Here is a 20,333-nt window from a genome sequence, read left to right on the forward strand (position 1 = left end):
TCGTCCGTGTTGTGTTAGCAGAGGTAACTCCTAGGAAGAGAGAATATTGGAACTGTAAATGTTCTCTGATCAAAGAAATGTACTAGGCTACTTCTTTAAATGAAAAGGTGACATTCAAAAATTCTAATTTTAGCCATGTCAACTGTTCATTTTTAAAAGCACTGCAAATTAAGATGGTGTCGCGTCGACAGAAGAGATTATGGAGGTATGTGGAGGAAGGAAGCCTTTTAAAGTTGAAATCCTATCTTCGGAAACATTCTGACCTCACGCCCAACTTTTCACAAGGTAAAAGAATGAGGACTCCTCTCCATCTAGTGTGTTGTCATGGGGATGATGCCATTCTCAGGGTCTTGATGAAGCATGGGGCTGATCCCCTCCAGAAAGACAAAAATGGAAACACTGCCCTACATGCGGCCGTCAAAAGAGCTCTAAAGCACGGGAAAAGAGGTCAGGAACTGTCACTTTACAGAAGGTCGGTGTTTGTGCAAGTGCAAGTGTCAGATAGCCTACACTTATTTCCTTTTATTTCTCCACGAACAGCTTATGATGACTTGGTTGTCCCCCTTCGCGAAAAATGTCCCGACGCCTTGGATGTACCTAATAAAACTGGTGTAACTCCTCGGGATATGCTGGAATGGGTGAAATTTGGTACGGTGAGTATCAGTATGTAAGAATACAGAAGAGCACGTGATGTATTCAAGAAGAGTTAAGTCAGACATAATTTTTGTCTTTAGTTGTCATTATTTCAGTCACAGCTGTCCTATATAACGATATAAACATTGCTCAAATGTGCTCTGTCTTCAGAGAGCACCGAAAGAAGGGCCGTCTCAACCTGAGAGGAATGCAGAAAGAGAATGGAGGGAGAAACTGATGGGAGAATGTCATGATGAGTTCAGTGAGATGTTTGGCAAATATGATGGTAAGCCAACAAGATATTGGTGTATTCTATTCATCAACTAATGGCCTCCTTACACCAAACAACTTTGACAAGATTTGGGAAAGATTCTTGTAAGATTAGAGTCTTTTGAGTAAAGCTTGAATGGGGGGCATTAGTTAAAAGACTACAATCTTTCAAGAATCTTTCCCAAATCTTGTCAAAGTTGTTTGGTGTAAGGTGGCCATAAGCTGACCAGCCCAACTTTCATCTGTGGTAGTAGCCGTAGAACTCAAACTAGATTGAACTTCACACTAGGAAATACATGAAACACATTTAATTTTCCTCTGGGGAATTCAAAATATTCTTTGGTAAATCTACATCACACACACACACACACACACACACACACACACACACACACACACACATACACACACTTACATTTATTTACATTTATTCATTTAGCAGACGTTTTTGTCCAAAGTGACTTATAGTCAACTATATTACATGGGCCTTTGTCCCTGGAGCAACTTACATAAGCACTAACCACAGTTATCACTTACATAAGAGGTATGGCATCAGGACTTCAGATACTCTCTACTTTAACTCAGTCTCCACACCTCCATAACACAAACCACAAGTAAAATATTAAAGGAAAAACATATCAGTGCCATATAATCCACATTAACTGTCAGTACTGCAATACAGAACACAGGGCATGTTATACCAAAGGTGCTTTTGAGATTACATTTACAACATAATTTTAGGTGGTTGAACGAATGTGTTGCATTGTATTTTGACTGCAGTGTTTAGAACTGTCATTTCACCCTTTAACCTTAATGTTGAAAAATGGATTGCGATAACGACTTTGTACTCTACTACAGAATCACTTGTTATATGTTTTTTGACTCATTTTCTCTGCCTGCTCCAGATGATTTCCGGGGTAATGAAAAGGACGAGGAGGACGTTGAGGAGGACTTCATGGACTGGGCAGACCGCATCCGCCTGGAGTACATGGCACAGCAGCGGGCCCGTGCCCAGCGGGCGGCCGCGGGGATGGCCGGCCGGAGGAGGAGAGAAGGTCCGACTGAAGAGGAGCAGCGCAGCCACAGGGAGCAGCTGGAGCGTCTGCAGAGGGAGCACCTGGAGTACCTGGAGCGGGCGGCACGCAAGCAGGAGGAGACGCGGCTAGGCAAGAAGAAGCGCTACGACGAGCGCTGCGAGCGCACCTTCGGCTCGGCCAGCGCCTCACAGAAGCACCTGAGCTACACGGACATCCCCTGGCCGGCTCCGCACGGCTCCGTGCCGGAGATGCTGGAGGTCATGCTGCACGGTGCCGACCGGGCCGACGTGCCAGCCTTCCGGAAGCTTCTGAAGAGACAGCAGACCATCTGGCACCCGGACAGGTTCGCCCAGCGCTGCGGCGAGCGCCTGGAGGAGTCGGACAAGCAGAGGATTCTGGACACGGTCACGGCACTCTCGCAGGAACTCAACCGGCTAGCACAGAGCCTCAGGTGACCGACGCCAGAAAGAGGACACATGGAACTGTTCACACTTGCAATGCTACTGCATGTTCTGCTCAGGCTGAAGGAGGCCTAAAAGTGCAGAGTCACAGTTCAGACTCATCATTCATCATTCAGAGTTCATTCAGAGTTTCAACAGTTTGGGTGATGGTGTAATGCATCTGCAAGCGTGAGAGTCAAGAGTGCCCTATTTAACTTTTATTTTTTGCACAGCAGTGATAACTGTGCCGTCAACAATGTTGATCTGGTCTGAAACAGATTGACAGAACCGAGAGAGACAATTTTTATCAAATGCTCTTGCACAGTTGACCCACAGGTGATAAAACCATCTTTTGTTCAGGGCAACATTTCTAAATAAACCTAACAATATGAACACGTTTTATGCTGGTCAATATTGTTTCTTACTGAAGGGCTTATCTTGAATATTGCTCAATTAAAGGGCAACACTACATTTGTGTGTTCAGTTGATTATTCCACTGAACAGTTGTAATGTTTCATCTATTATACACCCTGCTCAACAGATAGTGGCTATATAGACTGTTCAGAGCGCTATTTAGAAGTAGCTACTACTACATAACACTTTGCTTTTCTTGTCAAAATGTAAACACATATTTTATGACCAGCAGATATAAACAGCCTGTACAACATTCTAAACATGCAGTAAACATTCCTAGCTGCTTAAATTGTGCCCACACAGTTGAACTATTTATGGATACAGCACAGTACAAGATTTCATCAACAGTCTTCTTGATTCCTGTTTGACATTACTGGTTGAGCTGAAAGGGTGACTTGATTAGGGGCACCTGGGAGACCCCACACCATTATGCCTTGATGGTAAGAAACAGTTCCCCTCAGCTTTTTTCCCTTACTGAAAACATCTGTGACTATATGACAGATATATACACCACCAGCACCACCACATAGTATGCTATTCATACTACATTGACAGCTCATTTGGAGCTGTCGCAGAACACCCAGTCATTAAAATGCTTTGCCTCATTGTTTCCTTAGTGAAGTCCTCAGTCCCTGACCAGTATGCCCCTCTTAAAGCTCCATGGCTCTAAGGAAAAATGTGCTCATCTGTATCAAATGAAGGACAAAGAGAACATTTGCATAGGGATCTCACAAGTCCAAATGTGCCAGTAAATCATTATAGGAGTCAATGAAAGACAGACACGAGGCAGGCCTAGTTACTTCTTTAGAGCCAGGACTTACTGGTACATGCTGGTATTTCTTTATAGAGGTCTTCACTTCTTCAAACAAAGGCAGGGCAGATGGCTTGTCCCTTTTTCAGAAACTGGGAATTGAAAAATAAAGGGTCGATGGTTGCCATATACTGATTAATCCCCTGCTGGAATCGTGCAACACATGGCGTTTTTTTGAATCATTGCTTGCCATCAAGGGTATGTACAATGAAAGAAATTGCCTTAAATAATATCCAGTAGCTGAGGCCAGATATTTAACTCTAACATTAGGCCTACAATTTATGCACGGAAATGTGTGGAGAACCCAACAATTTATATATAATATTATGATTGAGTGGTTATTTTAAATTACAACGCGAGTAACCTGTTTGGATTTTGTATGGGGGAATTATATAATTATATAATACGGTGGTCTCATTCTATGACCGATTTGTATGATGAACATCCGCTATTCCTTCGCATAGGGATTCAGGCCATGTCTGGCTCTGTGAAAGGGAGGAACAACGGAATGACATTTGGCAACCCATGAGCGCCGTCTGTGACACTAGCTGGCAGAGTGAATGGTTTAAAGATATAAGGGGTTGACTTCGGCATTTCGGAATAAGAAACCGCAAGAACTCTGAATTTATTCAGTCGTTAAGTAAAATGTAAACGTGCTTGTTATTCGCATGGTCGCGAATCCTCGGAGATTATCGCCTGGACCTCTGAATGGCTAGACATCTATTAAAGGTAGTCCACCACCACAACGGCGTGTCACTTTGCTATCGTGTCAGATAGGTAAGCCGGTTGTAAGCAATACCTAATGTTTCACTGCTACGTGAAATTGAAGCTTTTAAAACGTTTTAGCGAACATTTTACAAAGATCTCAGTCATTCGAATGTGCATCTAAATATAGGCTGCGCCTGATGTAGCCGACACAGCCAGCCTGCATTGTCAGACAAGAATGAGATGTTCTTAGCGAACAGATTCTACGGCAAAGCTTATTATGGTCTTATGGCAAACAAATGTCATTGATTCTTGTTAGTTTCATGCCAAATGTTAATCTTACAGGGTTGCCTGCTTTGTAAATTCAGAAGGCCGAAGGCGGACTTGGCCAGCAAGGTGGCTGATAAACGGGAGATAAGATGGGGTCGGGATTTCGGAGTGAAGAGATGTGCTTGGCGCAGTTGTTTCTGCAGTCCGGCTCAGCGTACGACTGCATCAGCGAGCTTGGAGAAATGGGTCTGGTTGAATTCCGAGATGTAAGTAGCCGTGTAGAGGCCTAGGCTACACACACTGTTATCTTTTAGCCCATTTCAACACTTGCTATTAATGCTGTAACAGGAGTCATTTTCCTAGGTCCATAAATATGCATTACGGATATTGCATATTGTGTGGAACACACAATATGCAATATCCGTAATGCATATTTATGCAATGCCTCATCGGCCATTCTGCTCTCATAATCTGATGAAAATAACGCACAAATGCAAAGTAGCCTAACTGTTCTGTCACTTTCATCTTTGTGATTGTAGTTTGTATTATGGACTCTCTCTCTGGCTGAGTTTGTGTAGGCCTATGTTAGGACACTCAAAGACCTGAAACTGACCTGTCCTATAGTCTATGTATGTCAGTTGAGCTAATGTCCATTGTGGAGTTAATGACATTGAATTGGATCAATTGCTTGTAGGGAAAAAACCCAGAACAAAGTTGTTAAATAGACTGTTAAGATGTTAAAAGCCTGTTTATTTTTCATTCTGCCTACAGCAGTAGGCTATATTGACTTGACAGATAGAGGGTGCATTTCGGGTCACAGAGCAACTTACCATTTGTACTACAAGAATTCTGCAGAATTGGGACAAAGTGAAGAGGGCTATTTTTAAAATCTAGCCAGCTACACCATCAGTTACTCTGCATAATTCATAGCCAAGCTTTGCATAAATGGTGGCTTGCCAAGCAACAAACCCATCTACTGTAGTTACACTAACATTTTGCCTCCATTTTTTCAACATTGGAGAGATGTTAAATTCCTAGGTAGGTTTAAAGCTAACACAAATCCATTTTAGTTGTGGGGAAATGTGAAGGGCCAGAAATTTGTTGTATATATGACACGTGTGTTAGTGTCCCGGTTGAGGAGCTGGCCTTAGTGCTGGGTAGTGCTTTCTCACTTCTCTCTCACTTTCATTCTGAGTGAGAGATGAAGCCTTGATTGCCTGGAATTGATGGATAGAAAATGTATTTTCTTCACCCCAAAAATGTCACAGGCATGACTGTTTTGTCATCTTATATTACACCAGGCAATGTAGAGGAATAGGCATAATTGTCTCTGTGTGTGCACCTGAATGCCAGTTAATCATGTGTGATTTGATTCAGCATGTGTTATAAGCCTACATAGCAATTACCATATTGATGAGATAATTGATGAGATTTCCCCTGTTGTAGCTCAACCCCAGTGTCAGCTCCTTCCAACGTCGCTTCGTCAGTGAGATTAAGAGGTGTGAGGAGATGGAGAGGATTCTAAGTAAGGCCATTTCAGTCGTATGTCCCACCACAGAGGAACTCCAGACATGCTATATTCTTTGCTTATGTCTACAGGCATATGCTTATGTCAACTGCATACTACTGCATTTTATATTTGATATATATTTGATAAACCTGATATATATATATATATAACACATATAAACACACACACATATATATATATATATGTGTGTGTGTGTAATAAAATGTAACATTGTAGATGTTTAGGATAAATTGTTTTTTGTGTTTTGTATGGGAGAAACTTCACTGGGTTAACCAAAGGGTCAAAATGTAAACCTGGTTCCTGCGTAGCTTTGTTTCAATGCATGCATAAACATGCATCTGGATAAGTGCATTATTATGCATAAAAATGGTTTTGGGTATTTGTTGTTTAGAAGAGCTGTTTGGAGAGAGATTCACATAGTGAGTTTTATTTCCTTGCTCCTCTCACACAGGCTATGTCTTAAGGGAGATCAGGAAAGCAAATATTCCAGTTCCTGAGTGCGACGACAGTCCAGTGGCCCCAGCTCCCAAGCATGTCCTGGAGATCATGGTAGGTGGCTCTTGAGAAATGTTGATCTCAGCTGCCTCCTCGCTGCTTTGTTTACCACTTAGTCCAAACATGGTGTTGGGGTGTAATGCAGTCAGATATTCTGTCTGTATTCTTGTGTAAGCTATGTTAGGGATTTGGTTTAGTTCCATGGAATTCACAGATGCCTAAATATGATGATGTTCTGGTTTAACATTTTTCTTAGGAACAACTGCAGAGGCTGGAAGTAGAACTCAGTGAGGTGACCAAGAACAAGGAGAAGCTGGAGCGGAACCTTCTAGAACTCACCGAGTACACCCACATGCTGCGGATCACGCGCACCTTCGTGCACAGCCGCTCCAGGGTGAGCTTGGTCTCCACCTCCACTCTGCTCTGTTGTTGTGTGATTATGTAGTGGGTTTTCTCCTCTAATGATGGGACGAGAGGAACGGAGCTGTCCAGAGTGGAGATGGAGAGTGTGAGTAAACACACAGAGTAAACATGGTGGTGGTGGAGTGGGGGTAAACATTGGGTGTTGTGGTGTGATGGTTAGAGATCTCCACTTCCAAATGGAACACTTGAATATGCATTCAGATACCAGGTTGGGTGATATCCCATAATGCCACCATCGTGCCACCACCCTGAGCAAGCCACTTAACCCCAAGTTGTGCAAAGGGGGACTGTCCCTGTTGTTAGTTCACTGTAGGCCACTCTGAATAAGAGCATCAGCTAGATATTGAATGATCATAAACAATGAATATTAATAATAAGAAGAAGAATGTGAAATCTGTGGTTCTCCCTTGTGTTTGTGTGGTCCAGCATGAAGCCCTGGGGCCTCAGTATGAGGAGTTTCCTTCCCTCGAGACCGAGTCTGTGACTGGTTGCACCAGCATGCAGAGGCTTGGAGCCAAGCTAGGGTGGGTCATGACTGTGAATGCCTCATTCAGAAAGTTGTCTTAATATACTTCTAAGAGTTTAGAATCTGAATATCACATGGTATGTAATGCTTAACTGGGAAATTACACCACAAGCAAGACACAAATTAATTAATTTGTACTGCCTATCTCTACCATGACACAACAATGTGTTAATACATGTGTCATTCTATGTGTACGCTTCATATACACTCTAAGAATAGAAGTGAAGTGTAAAAATAAGCTTTTTTCTATTTTTCTACTTTGAATGGCTATAATATAGACGGACGTCAGAAGGGCGACTGAAAAACGCTTAAAAAACGGCTTTGGTGTAAATTCTCAGTAAAACTAGGGCAGCAGCCAGACATTCATCACTTTGTATAGTGGAGGATGTTTTTTTCTCTTGATATAGTGTAGACATCTGCACTAACTCACTGCCATGGCCAGCCTGAGAGTGTGTTTCCTTGTGTGGCAGGTTTGTTTCCGGCCTGATCCGGAGGGTGAAGATGGAAGCCTTTGAGCGCATGCTGTGGAGGGTGTGCAAAGGTTACACTATAGTCAGCTACGCAGAGGTGGATGAAAGCCTGGTTGACCTTGACACGGTGCGTTACAGTATTGTGGATCTGGTGATTAATGCCTTATAAAGAAGCTTGCATGTTATTCGCCCATTCAGCACATTAAACATAAATATTTGCCCTCAATGTTGAATAAGTAGAAAGCAAGCCAAAGATAAGGCTGTGGTCTTTACGAGAACAACCTCATTTGAAAGGCAAAATACTAACCAAAGCAAGATTTACAAAGAAAGTCTGATTAAATATAATAGGAAACAATCAAGTAACTGATGCTAATATTATTTGAATGTGTATTTTTTGATATAATTAAATTATTTTATTATTATTTTTATTAACTGTTGTTTGATTGGTTTTTCCCCCTCTTTCTACCACCCCTCTCCCCACCTCAATGTTGTGTGTGTGTTTGATTGCAGGGTGAGATCAGTAGAAATGTAGTCTTCCTGATCTCGTTTTGGGGTGACCAAATTGGCCAAAAAGTTCAGAAAATATGTGACTGGTGAGTGTCTCAAGCTGGTTCTGTACAGCTAGAAACATTTATTCTTTTTCAAATAAATATTCAGTCATTGATTCTCATTCACTCATGTTCATGCGCACATGTAATTTCTCATTTATACATTTGTTATTCATCATTTCATCTGTGATGCATATTCAATAGGTTTGAAAAAGAACATATGTTCATCATGATGCATCTGTCTGAATCTCTGCAGCTGTCTGCAGCTTCCCTTTGTGTAGACAATACTGTTGTAATAAAACGAATGTAGTCTCAGGTGTCCTCTTTTGGTTGCCTAGTTACCACTGTCACATCTACCCCCACCCGGAGACTGATGAGGAGCGGGCGGACGTGATGGACAGCCTGAAGACACGCATTCAGGACCTGAATAATGTAAGGATAACCCTCTGCTTGTGCTGCCTGTGCCTGTTTAATCTGTCATGTTGTATTCTTTTAGTGTAATAAACAAATGTAACAAAAAATGTAAATAAACAAAACATCTGTGATGTATATTATGATGTGCCTTATATATATATTATTAGACTTGCAAATTAGTTTTCAGACCTGCTACTTTTCAATGCAAATAATTGGAGGCTTGGTCAGTTCTGAAATGGCATCTCTGGCTCTGTTTCTGTCTATCTGTCTCTCTCTCTTTCTCTCTTTCTGTCTCTCTCTCTTTCTCCCCACCCAGGTGTTGCACCGCACCGAGGACTACCTGAAGCAGGTGCTGCAAAAGGCCTCGGAGTCAGCTTTCTCATGGGTGGTGCAGGTGAAGAAGATGAAGGCCATCTACCACATCCTCAACCTCTGCAGCTTTGACGTCACTAACAAGTGTCTCATCGCAGAGGTCTGGTGCCCGGTCAGCGACCTGGCCCAGCTACGCAGGGCACTGGAGGAAGGCTCGGTGAGGGACTCCCACGCCCATCCACTCAGTTTCAGTATTTATATATACTCAACATATTAAACATTTAGTGCTCACATGATAGACATATTTTTTATATGTGTATCCATTTGTTTTTCAGTTAGTAATTAGTTGTTTTTTACATAGTAATATTAAAACATAAAAACAAAGGAATTAGACACAGACCCCCAACCAAGATCTTGTATGCAATGCAATAATTATGTTGTTCTGTTTTTCTTTGTTTCTAATATGCTTTAAAGGGACACCAGGCAACGTTTTCGTGTTAATTATTCATCTTCGTAAGTCGGTATATGGTTAAAGGACAATTCCGGCGCAAAATGAACCTAGGGGTTAATAACACATGTGTACCGAGTACGACCGTTCGCTGGGATTTGTTTTCATGCTAGTCGAATGTGACCAGTTTTATTGCAAACCGCTTATTAGCGTTTAACGCTAGCCTTCGGGGCACACGTACAGTAGAAAGAAATCGCTATTTCTATACCACTAACAAGGCTCAAAATAGCACCACACTTACACAGTAGCATAATGAGGGTCTCTACATGTAAACCGAAGCATTGAGAACTTTGTAAGTGTACAGGCAGTTTATTAAAAAGAAACACATTACCGTTCACGTCTGGTTCACATATACAGGCAGGCGATGTGAACTAAAATCAAACGTAATTTGCTCAATATAGGCCTATCAGAAATAATAGCTCCGATGTAACATAACTTGTATAGTGTACTTACTTAGTGGATGTCCATCTGGTCCCTCTGGTATGGATCGCCGCCGCCTGTGTGGCATTGACTACAGGTAGCTTCTAGCTCTCTCTCTCATAGCCCTTTCACGGAGCTCCCGCAGCTCTTCGTTGGTATATTCCGACTCGAAAAGATAAGGACGTCCAATAAGGATACATCCTCGATGTCTTCAAATTCGCTCAAATAACCTGCCATCTCTTATGTCTCCTGTTGCGTTCAGTGCTTCTCTTTTGCACAGTCCTACTGCAACAACGTTTCACCCGAGATTCACTTCACATCCCAGAGTTCTGTTTAACCAAGGCGCCTGCCTGTATGTGAACCAGACGTGAACGGTAATGTGTTTCTTTTTAATAAACTGCCTGTACACTTACAAAGTTCTCAATGCTTCGGTTTACATGTAGAGACCCTCATGCTACTGTGTAAGTGTGGTGCTATTTTGAGCCTTGTTAGTGGTATAGAAATAGCGATTTCTTTTTACTGTACGTGTGCCCCGAAGGCTAGCGTTAAACGCTAATTCGCGGTTTGCAATAAAACTGGTCACATTCGACTAGCATGAAAATACATCCCAGCGAACGGTCAAACTCGGTACACATGTGTTATTAACCCCTAGGTTCATTTTGCGCCGGAATTGTCCTTTAAATGACTCATTACGGGGCTCTCTCGCCCGCCCCTACTGCCTGTAGGAAGAATATCCCACTTGCAAGTTCGGTGTATCCTACCCGCCGACCGAAGCAGGATCAGTTTACAGCACAGAGGCAGGCTAACAAAACGCTAGAGATTGTTGCAAACGTGTGTATAATGGCAAAGCCGGCGAAGAAGCAGTGAAAACCCTTAACGGAAGACGCAAAGAAAAGGAAAAGAGCTTCAGACCGAGCGAGGGGGAGTTTTGTAGAGAAAAAGCATCAGGCTTGCCTGGTGTCCCTTTAAATTCCATACAGCTTTTTGCTCAGAGACCTTGTCAGGGTAACATGGAACCTTCATTGCTCATCTCTTGGATGTTTGTGCCTTTCACTTTTTAGAGAAAAGGCGACGCTCCTGTTCCCTCGTTTGTCAATCGCATCCCAAGCAATGATACACCCCCAACCCTCCTCAGAAGTAACAAGTTCACCTCTGGCTTCCAGAGCATCGTGGAGGCTTATGGAGTCGGAGACTACAGAGAAGCGAGTCCAGGTGAGCCTACTGGTACTAGATGGAAAGGAGAAGGGAAGCAACTTGACGCTGCTTAAAGGAACACGCCACCCATAATCAGTAGTAATATATGTTCTTACTTTAACTTTCACGAGTTGAGTCATACCTCTCCCGCGTCGGTATGTGCACTCAAATGCTCTGGCGCGCGGCGCGAATGTGTTAGCATGTTGCTATGCTAGCGGGCTCTGCCGTAGCCGTAGAGGGAGTAAGATGGCATTAATCAAACACATCCACGTTTTCCCTACTTAAATACAGTTGCACAAGTAGTTGATAAAAATGTGTAAGGTCACACAACATGAAACGTGACGATTTTCCAAGCGAATAAACAGGAGAACTACAATGTGTGGCACAATAGCACTAGTACTTCGACCTAGGTTTTAATATTAATTAACACCTAATTGTAGATCCTATCCACCACAGAGTTTAGAATCCATGCTTGATCGACCCCTCAGCCTCCCCCTCCCCTCTGAGCGAGAGAGAGGCACACACACAATAGAGATGCGCTGATGGGCTATTATTTCAACCATAACTGCATAGCAAAACTTATCATCCATCAGCACCAACGTTTTTTGACCAATTTTCAAAACCGCACCCGCCGCCATCCGCTGGTTGTTTTAATGTATATGGGATGCGGCGCTGCTGACGTGAGGCTAGAAAGCTCTTGCCTGTTCTTTCTAGAAAGACTGATCCAATGCAGCAATTAAAAGGCTAAAGTCCTATTGGATATTTTTTAGCCTATCCCCAGAATATCAGCAGCAAACTCAGTCTCTGTCTCGCAAAACAGTCTCCAAATAAAACGCACATCGGCCTGTTGCCTATTCTGTGTGGTTTTGAAAATTGGTCAAAAAACTTTGCTGATGGATGAAGTTTTGCTATGCAGTTATGGTTGAAATAATAGCCCATCAGCGCATCTCTAGTGTGTGTGCCTCTCTCTCGCTCAGAGGGGAGGGGGAGGCTGAGGGGTCGATCAAGCATGGATTCTAAACTCTGTGGTGATATAGGATCTACAATTAGGTGTTAATTAATATTACTACCTAGGTCGAAGTACTCCTAAGTGCTATTGCGCCACACATTGTAGTTCTCCTGTTTATTCGCTTGGAAAAACGTCACGTTTCATGTTGTGTGACCTTACACATTTTTATAACTTGTGCAACTGTATTTAAGTAGGGAAACGTGGATGTGTTTGATTAATGCCATCTTACTCCCTCTACGGCTACGGCAGAGCCTGCTAGCATAGCAACATGCTAACACATTTGAGCCGCGCGCCAGAGCGTTTGAGTGCACATACCGACGCGAGAGAGGTATGACTCAACTCATGAAAGTTAAGGTAAGAACATATTACTACTGATTTTGGGTGGCGTGTTCCTTTAAGGAGTGCTTAAATTCGGTTGAATCTGAATTGCAAGCTAGGCAGTGTGATGGCATTTAGGGTTATCTTTATAACCCTAATTATAAGTCTAGAGACGTAAGGCTTGTATCCTGTGAACTGACCAAGAGATATTGACTCTCACACTGGCTCACCAGCCCCCAGCTTTGCTCATTTGATTTAACTGGAACCAATGACGCTACAAAGCAGTTTTTTACAGGCACTGGAACATGCACTGGAGGAACTGAGTGAAATAACTCCCACTGGAATTTGCTATTTGCTGCTAGTGCTTACCGTGTATGTATACTGTTGTTGACCATCTGTCTGGTTTATGTCCTTTTCATTTCAGCATGGAATAATACCGGTAGTTGTTCCTTGTTCCTTAAAAGACCATCGGACTTTGTTATTGTTTAACAGAATGGTTTGGTGGCAGTAACCAGAATGTATGCCTTCACTGCGGCACAGAGATGTGTGGCTTTGTAATTTGTAATCAGTCCAGTTCCATGAAGTCATATCTCCCTTTGGTTAAATTCTCTTTTCATGGTGACCCAGTTCTGATGTGTTGAACTGCGTCAGCACAGCTTGTGAAGACAGTGGCACAAAAGATCTGTTCCCTCGACAGCCCCTGCTAGCCTAATAATCATTAGTTTTCCTCTCTCTTTCGGCCTGAAGTCTCCCCGTTTTCATTGAGTCTCATGGCTATTGTTTTTCACTGAGTCAACTGAAAGACGTGACCCATTTAAGTAGCATATTCACAAGAGAGGAAGGTCTCAAAGGCAGTTTATTTTACCAAGGTTGTAGCACAATGGACAAATCAGCTAGCATGCTGGAACTGGCTCACAGGGGAGACACTTGATTTTAATGTAAACACTACCTATAAAACCACGTATGTCTATATATCTAACTATGTTCTATGGCCTACTGCACGAGAGGCTTTTAAAAATAGGAGTCTTATATCTGGTTCCTTACAATACTGTTGTTGAACTCGTACTGCATGCAATCCAGGATAGGAGAGCATGCATGACACCATAAAGGGGATGTCTCGAAACACACACACACACACACACACACACACACACACACATCCCCTGGGTGTTCCTGTCTACAGCAGAGATCAAACAAGGCTCTAAAGGATCTGAAGACCCACTCTAGTTTCACTGAGATGCTGTGTCTGGCTCTCAGGCTGATGCACCAAAATGCAACTGAATCCTTTATGTACATTGTTTGTCTTGTGTGCTTGTCTGTTAATTACGTAAGGGATAATGTATAGAACCCCGGTCATTATTGGAAAAATAAGTCCCGACAGGGCGAACCGGACCCCAACGCACCAGCGGAGGGGTCTTGCTTTGCCCTGAAGGGACTTACTGTCCCAATAATGACCGGCGTTCTATACTGTTACCGTTTGTTACCGCTTCGTTGTGGCTTTTACTGAGAAACAAATAGTTTGCAACACAAGCTGAACTTGAATCAAACGTTCTTTAGAACACAGCTGATCAACCGTCTGCCTTCACTTTTGAATAAAAATCCGTTGCCATTGACAGCGGTCATTATTTGGAGGTGCTTAGACGAAAGTAATGACCGGTAGAACTTTGGGAAATCCCATTCAAGTCAATGGAGCGTTCTACTTGCATTGTGAAGAGCCGTATAATAATTGTATATTGTGGTTTAAATAACATTTTCTGAATAATTTATATTATTTGCATTCTATTTTGCAAACTGTCAATATTGTATAAATTTGTATATAATATTCTTATGTTGTATTGTATATTGTTTATACATTGTCTATACTGAGTGACATCATGAGAATCCTTCTGTGTACTCACATGGGCAAATAAATTGTGCGATTCTGATTTTATTGTCGCTGTGCTTTTCTCACAGCTCCCTACACCATCATCACATTCCCCTTCCTCTTTGCCGTCATGTTCGGAGACCTGGGCCACGGGGTGATCATGGCGCTCTGCGGTCTGTGGATGGTGCTGGGGGAGAAGAGCCACAAGCGAAGGCGCTCAGGGAATGAGGTAAGCAGCTTATCCTGCTCTGTTTGGTCTCTTTCAGAAGTTATGGATTTTGAATTGGGTTTGTTTGACTTTTATCTCTATCGCTCTTGAAAATTTTTTTTAAATGAGTTCACACACTGTTGCTTCTTGATTTGGGCATGCATTTGGAAAATGTGAAAAATAAATAAAACATATTGCTCTATTTTTGGTGGTATTTGTCTGACAACTGAAGATCTCTGAGCTGATATTTTTGGTATGTTTTCTTTGCTTAGATTTGGAATACTTTTTTTGATGGGCGCTATATCATTTTGATGATGGGCCTCTTCTCGATCTACACGGGCCTCATCTACAATGACTGCTTCTCCAAGTCCCTCAACATCTTTGGCTCAGGCTGGAGTGTTAGAGCCATGTTCACAGAGCAACAGTGGATGTGAGCATAAGACCACACACACACACACACACACACAATAAACAAACATACAGCAAAGATATCTGCCAAATATAGACAGATATTCAGTTATGTTATGTATAGACAAGACACGATAACAAATGAATATGTAGATACAAGACAAAACAATGTGCATGTAAATGTGTGATTACTGATACTGAGCATTTTGGGGATTTAAACAGCTGCATGTTGGTGGCTACAAGACGTCTCATGCACCCTTTGTCTGTTTCTCTCTTCTTTTAAAGGAATGAAACTTTGAGAACAAATGCTTTACTTACTCTTGATCCAAATATCTCTGGAGTTTTCAGTGGACCCTATCCATTTGGAATTGATCCGGTAAGTATATAAAAACATGAACAAATCCATTTTGTTTCTAAAAAATGTACTACCATAGTTATTAATAATGCGCTAATAATTATTATTTTAACATCTTCATTCTTTAATATTACTGTTTCTAGAATGTGGCCTCATTGTTAAAATGCATTGCATAGACATCTTAATTGGGCTTATACTACACAAAAATATTAACACAACACATACGTTTAGCTAATTTTTCATGAGTTGAAGTCAAAAATTTGATGATTACAAAATAGTAAATTAGACTAATAACACTAATTGTGTTTGTGCTTCTGTTGGTTCATAGATTTGGAATCTAGCTGTGAATCGTCTGTCCTTCCTGAACTCCTATAAGATGAAGATGTCCGTCATATTGGGTGTCATTCACATGACCTTTGGGGTGGTGTTAAGTGTCATTAATTATGTGTAAGTCTTATAATATCTTAAATAAACCATTACAAATGTGTCAAACACATTCATTTCTGTTCTTAATATCATGTGTTTAAAAAGCAACATCACATATTTTCATTGCCTATGAGCAACCTATTAATTGGAGGTTATGTAGATATTTTAAATACTTTGCATTTAAAAATATTAGAAGAATCTTCAAGAAACTACTGTAATTGTCTTCAGAATAGAAGACAATAGTAGAATTACCACTATGAGTCTTTATGTGGTCTCCATTGCTGTAACTACCTCTTTTTTCCCTGTACCATGTTTCTGTACAGGAACTTCCGGCAGAAGTATAAAGTCTACCTGCTCTTCCTACCTGAGCTGCTCTTCCTGCTTTGTCTCTTTGGCTACCTGGTGGTCATGATCTTCTATAAGTGGCTGGCTTACTCCGCACGGGACTCACGCTCTGCCCCTAGCATCCTAATCCACTTCATTAATATGTTTCTAATGCAAGGCGGGGACACCACACCCCTTTACCCAGGACAGGTCAGTGAAGTGGTCACTATTATGGAGACAAAAAATATTCCTGCTGAAATTCTACTTTCTGTGTGTGTGTGTTGGTACAGCTATCTTAACTGTGAAGGATAATGGGTGATATGTCCAGCATAACAAATAAAAATACAAATACATTAACATGTGGAAAATATTCAAAACACATAATGAACAGTTATACTTTGGTAGATTATCCATTAACGTTATGTTTTTTTGCAGATGGGGCTTCAGATCTTTCTGGTAATAGTGGCTCTGTTGTCAGTACCAGTGATGTTGCTAGGGAAACCACTTTACCTTTACTGGCTTCATCACGGAGGCAAGAGCCTTGGAGCACACAGGGTACGTGTCATTCAGAGACCTGCAACATACATAACATGAGCCATTTTTACCGTTTTCTGCTACATTTATGTTTGTGGCCCAGAGTATATGTGTGATGTGTGTGTGATGTGTGATGTGTGTGTGTGTGTGTGACATTCAGGGTTATGAGAGGGTCCGGCGTGTGAGTGAGGAGGACCTGTCTCCATCCATGCTTCATGATGAGGAGGAGGGCCTCGGTGACCACATGTCTGGTAGAGATGGAGGATCCAAGCAGGTAACAATCACTGCAACGTCTCATTCCAAACTACTGGGGTTGGGCAAACCATGTTATGGCATTAAAATGATATGCAGTGTTATTTCAATGTGCACTAAAAATAGCAAATATTAAATGATGAGTTTACTCACTTTCAAAGCACCTGTCCATGCTTGAAAAGAATAGAGAAGATTAGTGTTTGGTCAGCCTAGTAATGAAAGCAGTATACACAATGTTTCAGAAATATACTGGTTGGCTATTGTATTGTGCTAGTTTTGTTGGTTAACATAATCTTCCATTTACAAAAATGATGAATGGCACAGAGAATATATTATCTTTAATGTTCATCTGTGTTATTTTGTTCTGTGTGGCAGTTTGACTTTGGGGATGTGTTCATGAACCAGGCTATCCACACCATTGAGTACTGCTTGGGTTGCATCTCCAACACAGCGTCCTACCTGCGCCTGTGGGCCCTCAGCCTGGCCCATGCCCGTGAGTTGAATTCACCCGAGTCACACACATCCACTTATTTCAATTACGCACTGCCAGAGTGCTATTGACATTGGGCTGCTTGTCTCAAAGCGTTTCGTAGAAGCTGAGGCTAAAACCGATAGCACAAGTGCCAGAGGAGCTATCCTTGTAGCAGAAGCGGTGTGTTCATTTGCTTTCATCATTCCTGTGTGTGTGTGTGTCTGTGTGTGTGTGTGTGTGTCTCTGTATGCGTGTTTCAGAGCTGTCGGAGGTCCTGTGGCAGATGGTGATGCGTGTGGGCTTCAGGGTGACTACCAGACTTGGCCTGCTGTTTCTCGTGCCAGCGTTCACAGTGTTCTCTGTGCTTACGGTCTCCATCCTGTTGATCATGGAGGGACTCTCGGCTTTCCTTCATGCTTTGCGACTGCACTGGTGAGTTATGTTCACACTACTATACTGTCTGACACCAGTACATTAAACTCTTAACTGAATCTTTTCAGAAGTACAGCAAACATGTCTGTGTTGCTTAATTATGACACAATGCTATTGGTTGTAAGTAGTAAACAGTCCTCCTTTGTCTGTCATCGTTTAAAGCCTACCTAATGCTCAAATAAGCGGTTATGATTGGGTCCTGTGTTTTTGGCTTGAATGGGAATGTGACCTTATGGATCTGCCAGAGTAAATTCAAATGTGCTCTCAGATTTATCTGGGTTCCCAGGGCTAGTACTGTACTCTTCTAGCCTGGTAAACCAAATTCATTCACAAAGTGAATAGAGTCTGGTCACTGACAATTGGAAACCTTTCCAACACTCACTTTCCTTGAAGCCTTGAAGTTGACGGTCACAGTGCTGCCATGAAGTCGACGGTAGGGGCTTAAAACACCATCAAGTGAACTATGGTGTTCCATACTAGTATCTCCCTGAAAGGAGATCTAGGTGGGCATGACCAGGCTAGTACTGTACCACTATATGTATGCAAATATGGTGTCTCCTCTCTATAGATTGCATGCTAATGGTAATGCTAATGTTTGCTCATTATCCTTCTTATTCTCTTTTCAGGGTTGAGTTTCAGAACAAGTTCTACAGTGGCCAAGGACTCAAGTTTGCTCCATTTGACTTTTCTCTGCTACCTTCTATCTTTGAACAAGATGGACTGTTGTGAGATGGAGACTTTGTAAATTAACTGTGACCAGGAGTGTATGGTTTAAGGATGTTGATTTCTCACCATGCTGCAAGTTTTTACCATCAAGACATTATTTTATACTTAAGACCACCGGCTGCACCAAGGCCTTCAACAGAAGCATTCATATCAAGCTTATTTGGAAACTGATAATCTCAAGTAGTTCAGATAAACAAATGCTGTTCCAGATGTCAACAGTTTCGATGTCAGTTGCCACACAATACATGGCATACTCTTCAGACAATTTTAGATTGCTAATATATTTTCGCTTTTAAACAAATATTTAGATTATTTCCCAAATAGATCCTATAAGGGGAGACAATAATGGAGTAACTGGGTGCGGCTACTGTATTTATTCAATGTGGTCATATCAAACTTTAAAGCAAGTGCCATATAGGCTTACCTGTTATTTAATGGGCAGGCTTCAGTGCTGTGTTGAATGTGATTGTACTTCGGAATAAGATGTGTCTTTTAGATTGCCGTGTATTCACTGTACACCTCAAAAAGAAGCAAACAAAAACACATGGTATTTTGCAGTTTGCACAAAGGAGATGACAGTGTTACGGAAACTTAATTGGGTAAATCAAACACTGTAGCAACATGTGGATATTGAGGGATTTTCCTTTTGTATGGTATAACCAGACGCTGAGGGTAATTGTGATAATAAAAATCTGCTGGAATTTGTTGAGGCCATGGCATTAACAGATTTGCACTCAGTTTGACACATTACTTTTTACATCTCACTTGTTAGATGGGGGCTAGGCTTTGCTATTTAAGACATATTCCTAGTTTGAATGAGCCTGTGGTGCTGTGAATTTCGAATTAGTTTTTAACTGCCATCATAATTTATGTGTTTACTATGAGCTATACCGATTTGAACAGCTGAAACTCCAACGATTAGCAAATTGAGTAGACTGACACCATTACCGTCAGTCTTCAATAATCCCATTTACCTACCAAAAGTAGGCCACTACCAAAGTCCTTTAATTAGGCCCAATAGCAATGTTCACGCTCACTGACTAAGTGCATTCTGCTAAAATCATGAGGCCTTAGGACTGTCCCAGTGTCAAATTGTAAAATGCAGGAGGGCTCACTTGCAGACTTAATTAAGGGCAATCTCCAGCAATTAATATATGACCACCTGTCTAATATTGTGTAGGTCCCTCTTTTGTCTCCTAAACAGCCCTGACCTGTCAAGGCATGGACTCCACTAGAATATAATAATAATAAGCTTTATTTGTATAGCACCTTTCATACACAGAATGCAGCTCAAAGTGCTTTACATTTGAAGCATGTAACACAATAATAGTCAGGCAGTCATTATCAATCACATTCACTTTTCTTCATTGCTGTGGCTGTTTATGATCCAATCAGCAACATATCAGAAATATAGAAAACAACATGTCATAAGACGGGCAGCCTTAACCCTTTACCCCCCCACAAGCACGTCATATGGCAACTGTGGCAAGGAAAAACTCCCATATTCCAGGAAGAAACCTTGAGCAAAACCTGACTTAATAGGGGGAGCCCATCTGCTTCTGGCTGGCTGCGCCCTCCAATGGC

At 41.8% G+C, this 20,333-nt stretch overlaps 2 protein-coding genes across 4 annotated transcripts; both read left to right on the forward strand.

The window, feature by feature from the left end:
- The first annotated feature begins 8 nt into the window (after window positions 1–8).
- Window positions 9–2,780, forward strand: nfkbil1 (nuclear factor of kappa light polypeptide gene enhancer in B-cells inhibitor-like 1). 2 transcript variants are annotated; one of them, XM_076289781.1, is made up of 5 exons: window positions 9–205; window positions 286–447; window positions 541–653; window positions 805–919; window positions 1,809–2,780. In XM_076289781.1, exons 2-5 carry the CDS (start codon window positions 294–296, stop codon window positions 2,393–2,395), a joined length of 969 nt encoding a protein of 322 aa, XP_076145896.1. In that variant the 5' UTR covers window positions 9–205; window positions 286–293; the 3' UTR covers window positions 2,396–2,780. The 2 variants fall into 2 exon arrangements, with proteins under 2 accessions (XP_076145896.1, XP_076145895.1); XM_076289780.1 differs by having other exon boundaries at window positions 9–447.
- A 1,914-nt stretch (window positions 2,781–4,694) lies between these two features.
- Window positions 4,695–18,825, forward strand: atp6v0a2a (ATPase H+ transporting V0 subunit a2a). 2 transcript variants are annotated; one of them, XM_076289782.1, is made up of 20 exons: window positions 4,695–4,846; window positions 6,027–6,105; window positions 6,563–6,660; window positions 6,863–7,000; window positions 7,456–7,553; window positions 8,026–8,152; window positions 8,536–8,618; window positions 8,912–9,005; window positions 9,304–9,516; window positions 11,289–11,439; window positions 14,702–14,841; window positions 15,093–15,250; window positions 15,514–15,604; window positions 15,912–16,030; window positions 16,333–16,543; window positions 16,769–16,889; window positions 17,002–17,141; window positions 17,495–17,612; window positions 17,852–18,023; window positions 18,650–18,825. In XM_076289782.1, exons 1-20 carry the CDS (start codon window positions 4,730–4,732, stop codon window positions 18,750–18,752), a joined length of 2,571 nt encoding a protein of 856 aa, XP_076145897.1. In that variant the 5' UTR covers window positions 4,695–4,729; the 3' UTR covers window positions 18,753–18,825. The 2 variants fall into 2 exon arrangements, with proteins under 2 accessions (XP_076145897.1, XP_076145898.1); XM_076289783.1 differs by having other exon boundaries at window positions 16,769–16,888; window positions 17,028–17,141.
- Window positions 18,826–20,333: the final 1,508 nt, after the last annotated feature.

This window comes from Alosa pseudoharengus, unplaced genomic scaffold (genome assembly GCF_046254945.1).
Source record: "Alosa pseudoharengus isolate Yale_2024_CS ecotype anadromous, Long Island Sound unplaced genomic scaffold, YU_APseudo_1.1 YU_APseudo_1.1_scf_17, whole genome shotgun sequence".
NCBI classification, from domain to species: Eukaryota; Metazoa; Chordata; class Actinopteri; order Clupeiformes; family Clupeidae; genus Alosa; species Alosa pseudoharengus.

Bases quoted from the DNA above. Each gene is read 5' to 3' on its own strand.
- nfkbil1 (XM_076289780.1), top strand. From the start codon at position 174: ATGGTGTCGCGTCGACAGAAGAGATTATGGAGGTATGTGGAGGAAGGA. The intron at 654-804 runs GTGAGTATCAGT...CTCTGTCTTCAG, and splicing joins AATGGGTGAAATTTGGTACG to AGAGCACCGAAAGAAGGGCC. The intron at 920-1,808 runs GTAAGCCAACAA...TGCCTGCTCCAG, and splicing joins GATGTTTGGCAAATATGATG to ATGATTTCCGGGGTAATGAA.
- atp6v0a2a (XM_076289782.1), top strand. From the start codon at position 4,730: ATGGGGTCGGGATTTCGGAGTGAAGAGATGTGCTTGGCGCAGTTGTTT. The intron at 7,001-7,455 runs GTGAGCTTGGTC...TGTGTGGTCCAG, and splicing joins TCGTGCACAGCCGCTCCAGG to CATGAAGCCCTGGGGCCTCA. The intron at 15,605-15,911 runs GTAAGTATATAA...GTTGGTTCATAG, and splicing joins ATCCATTTGGAATTGATCCG to ATTTGGAATCTAGCTGTGAA.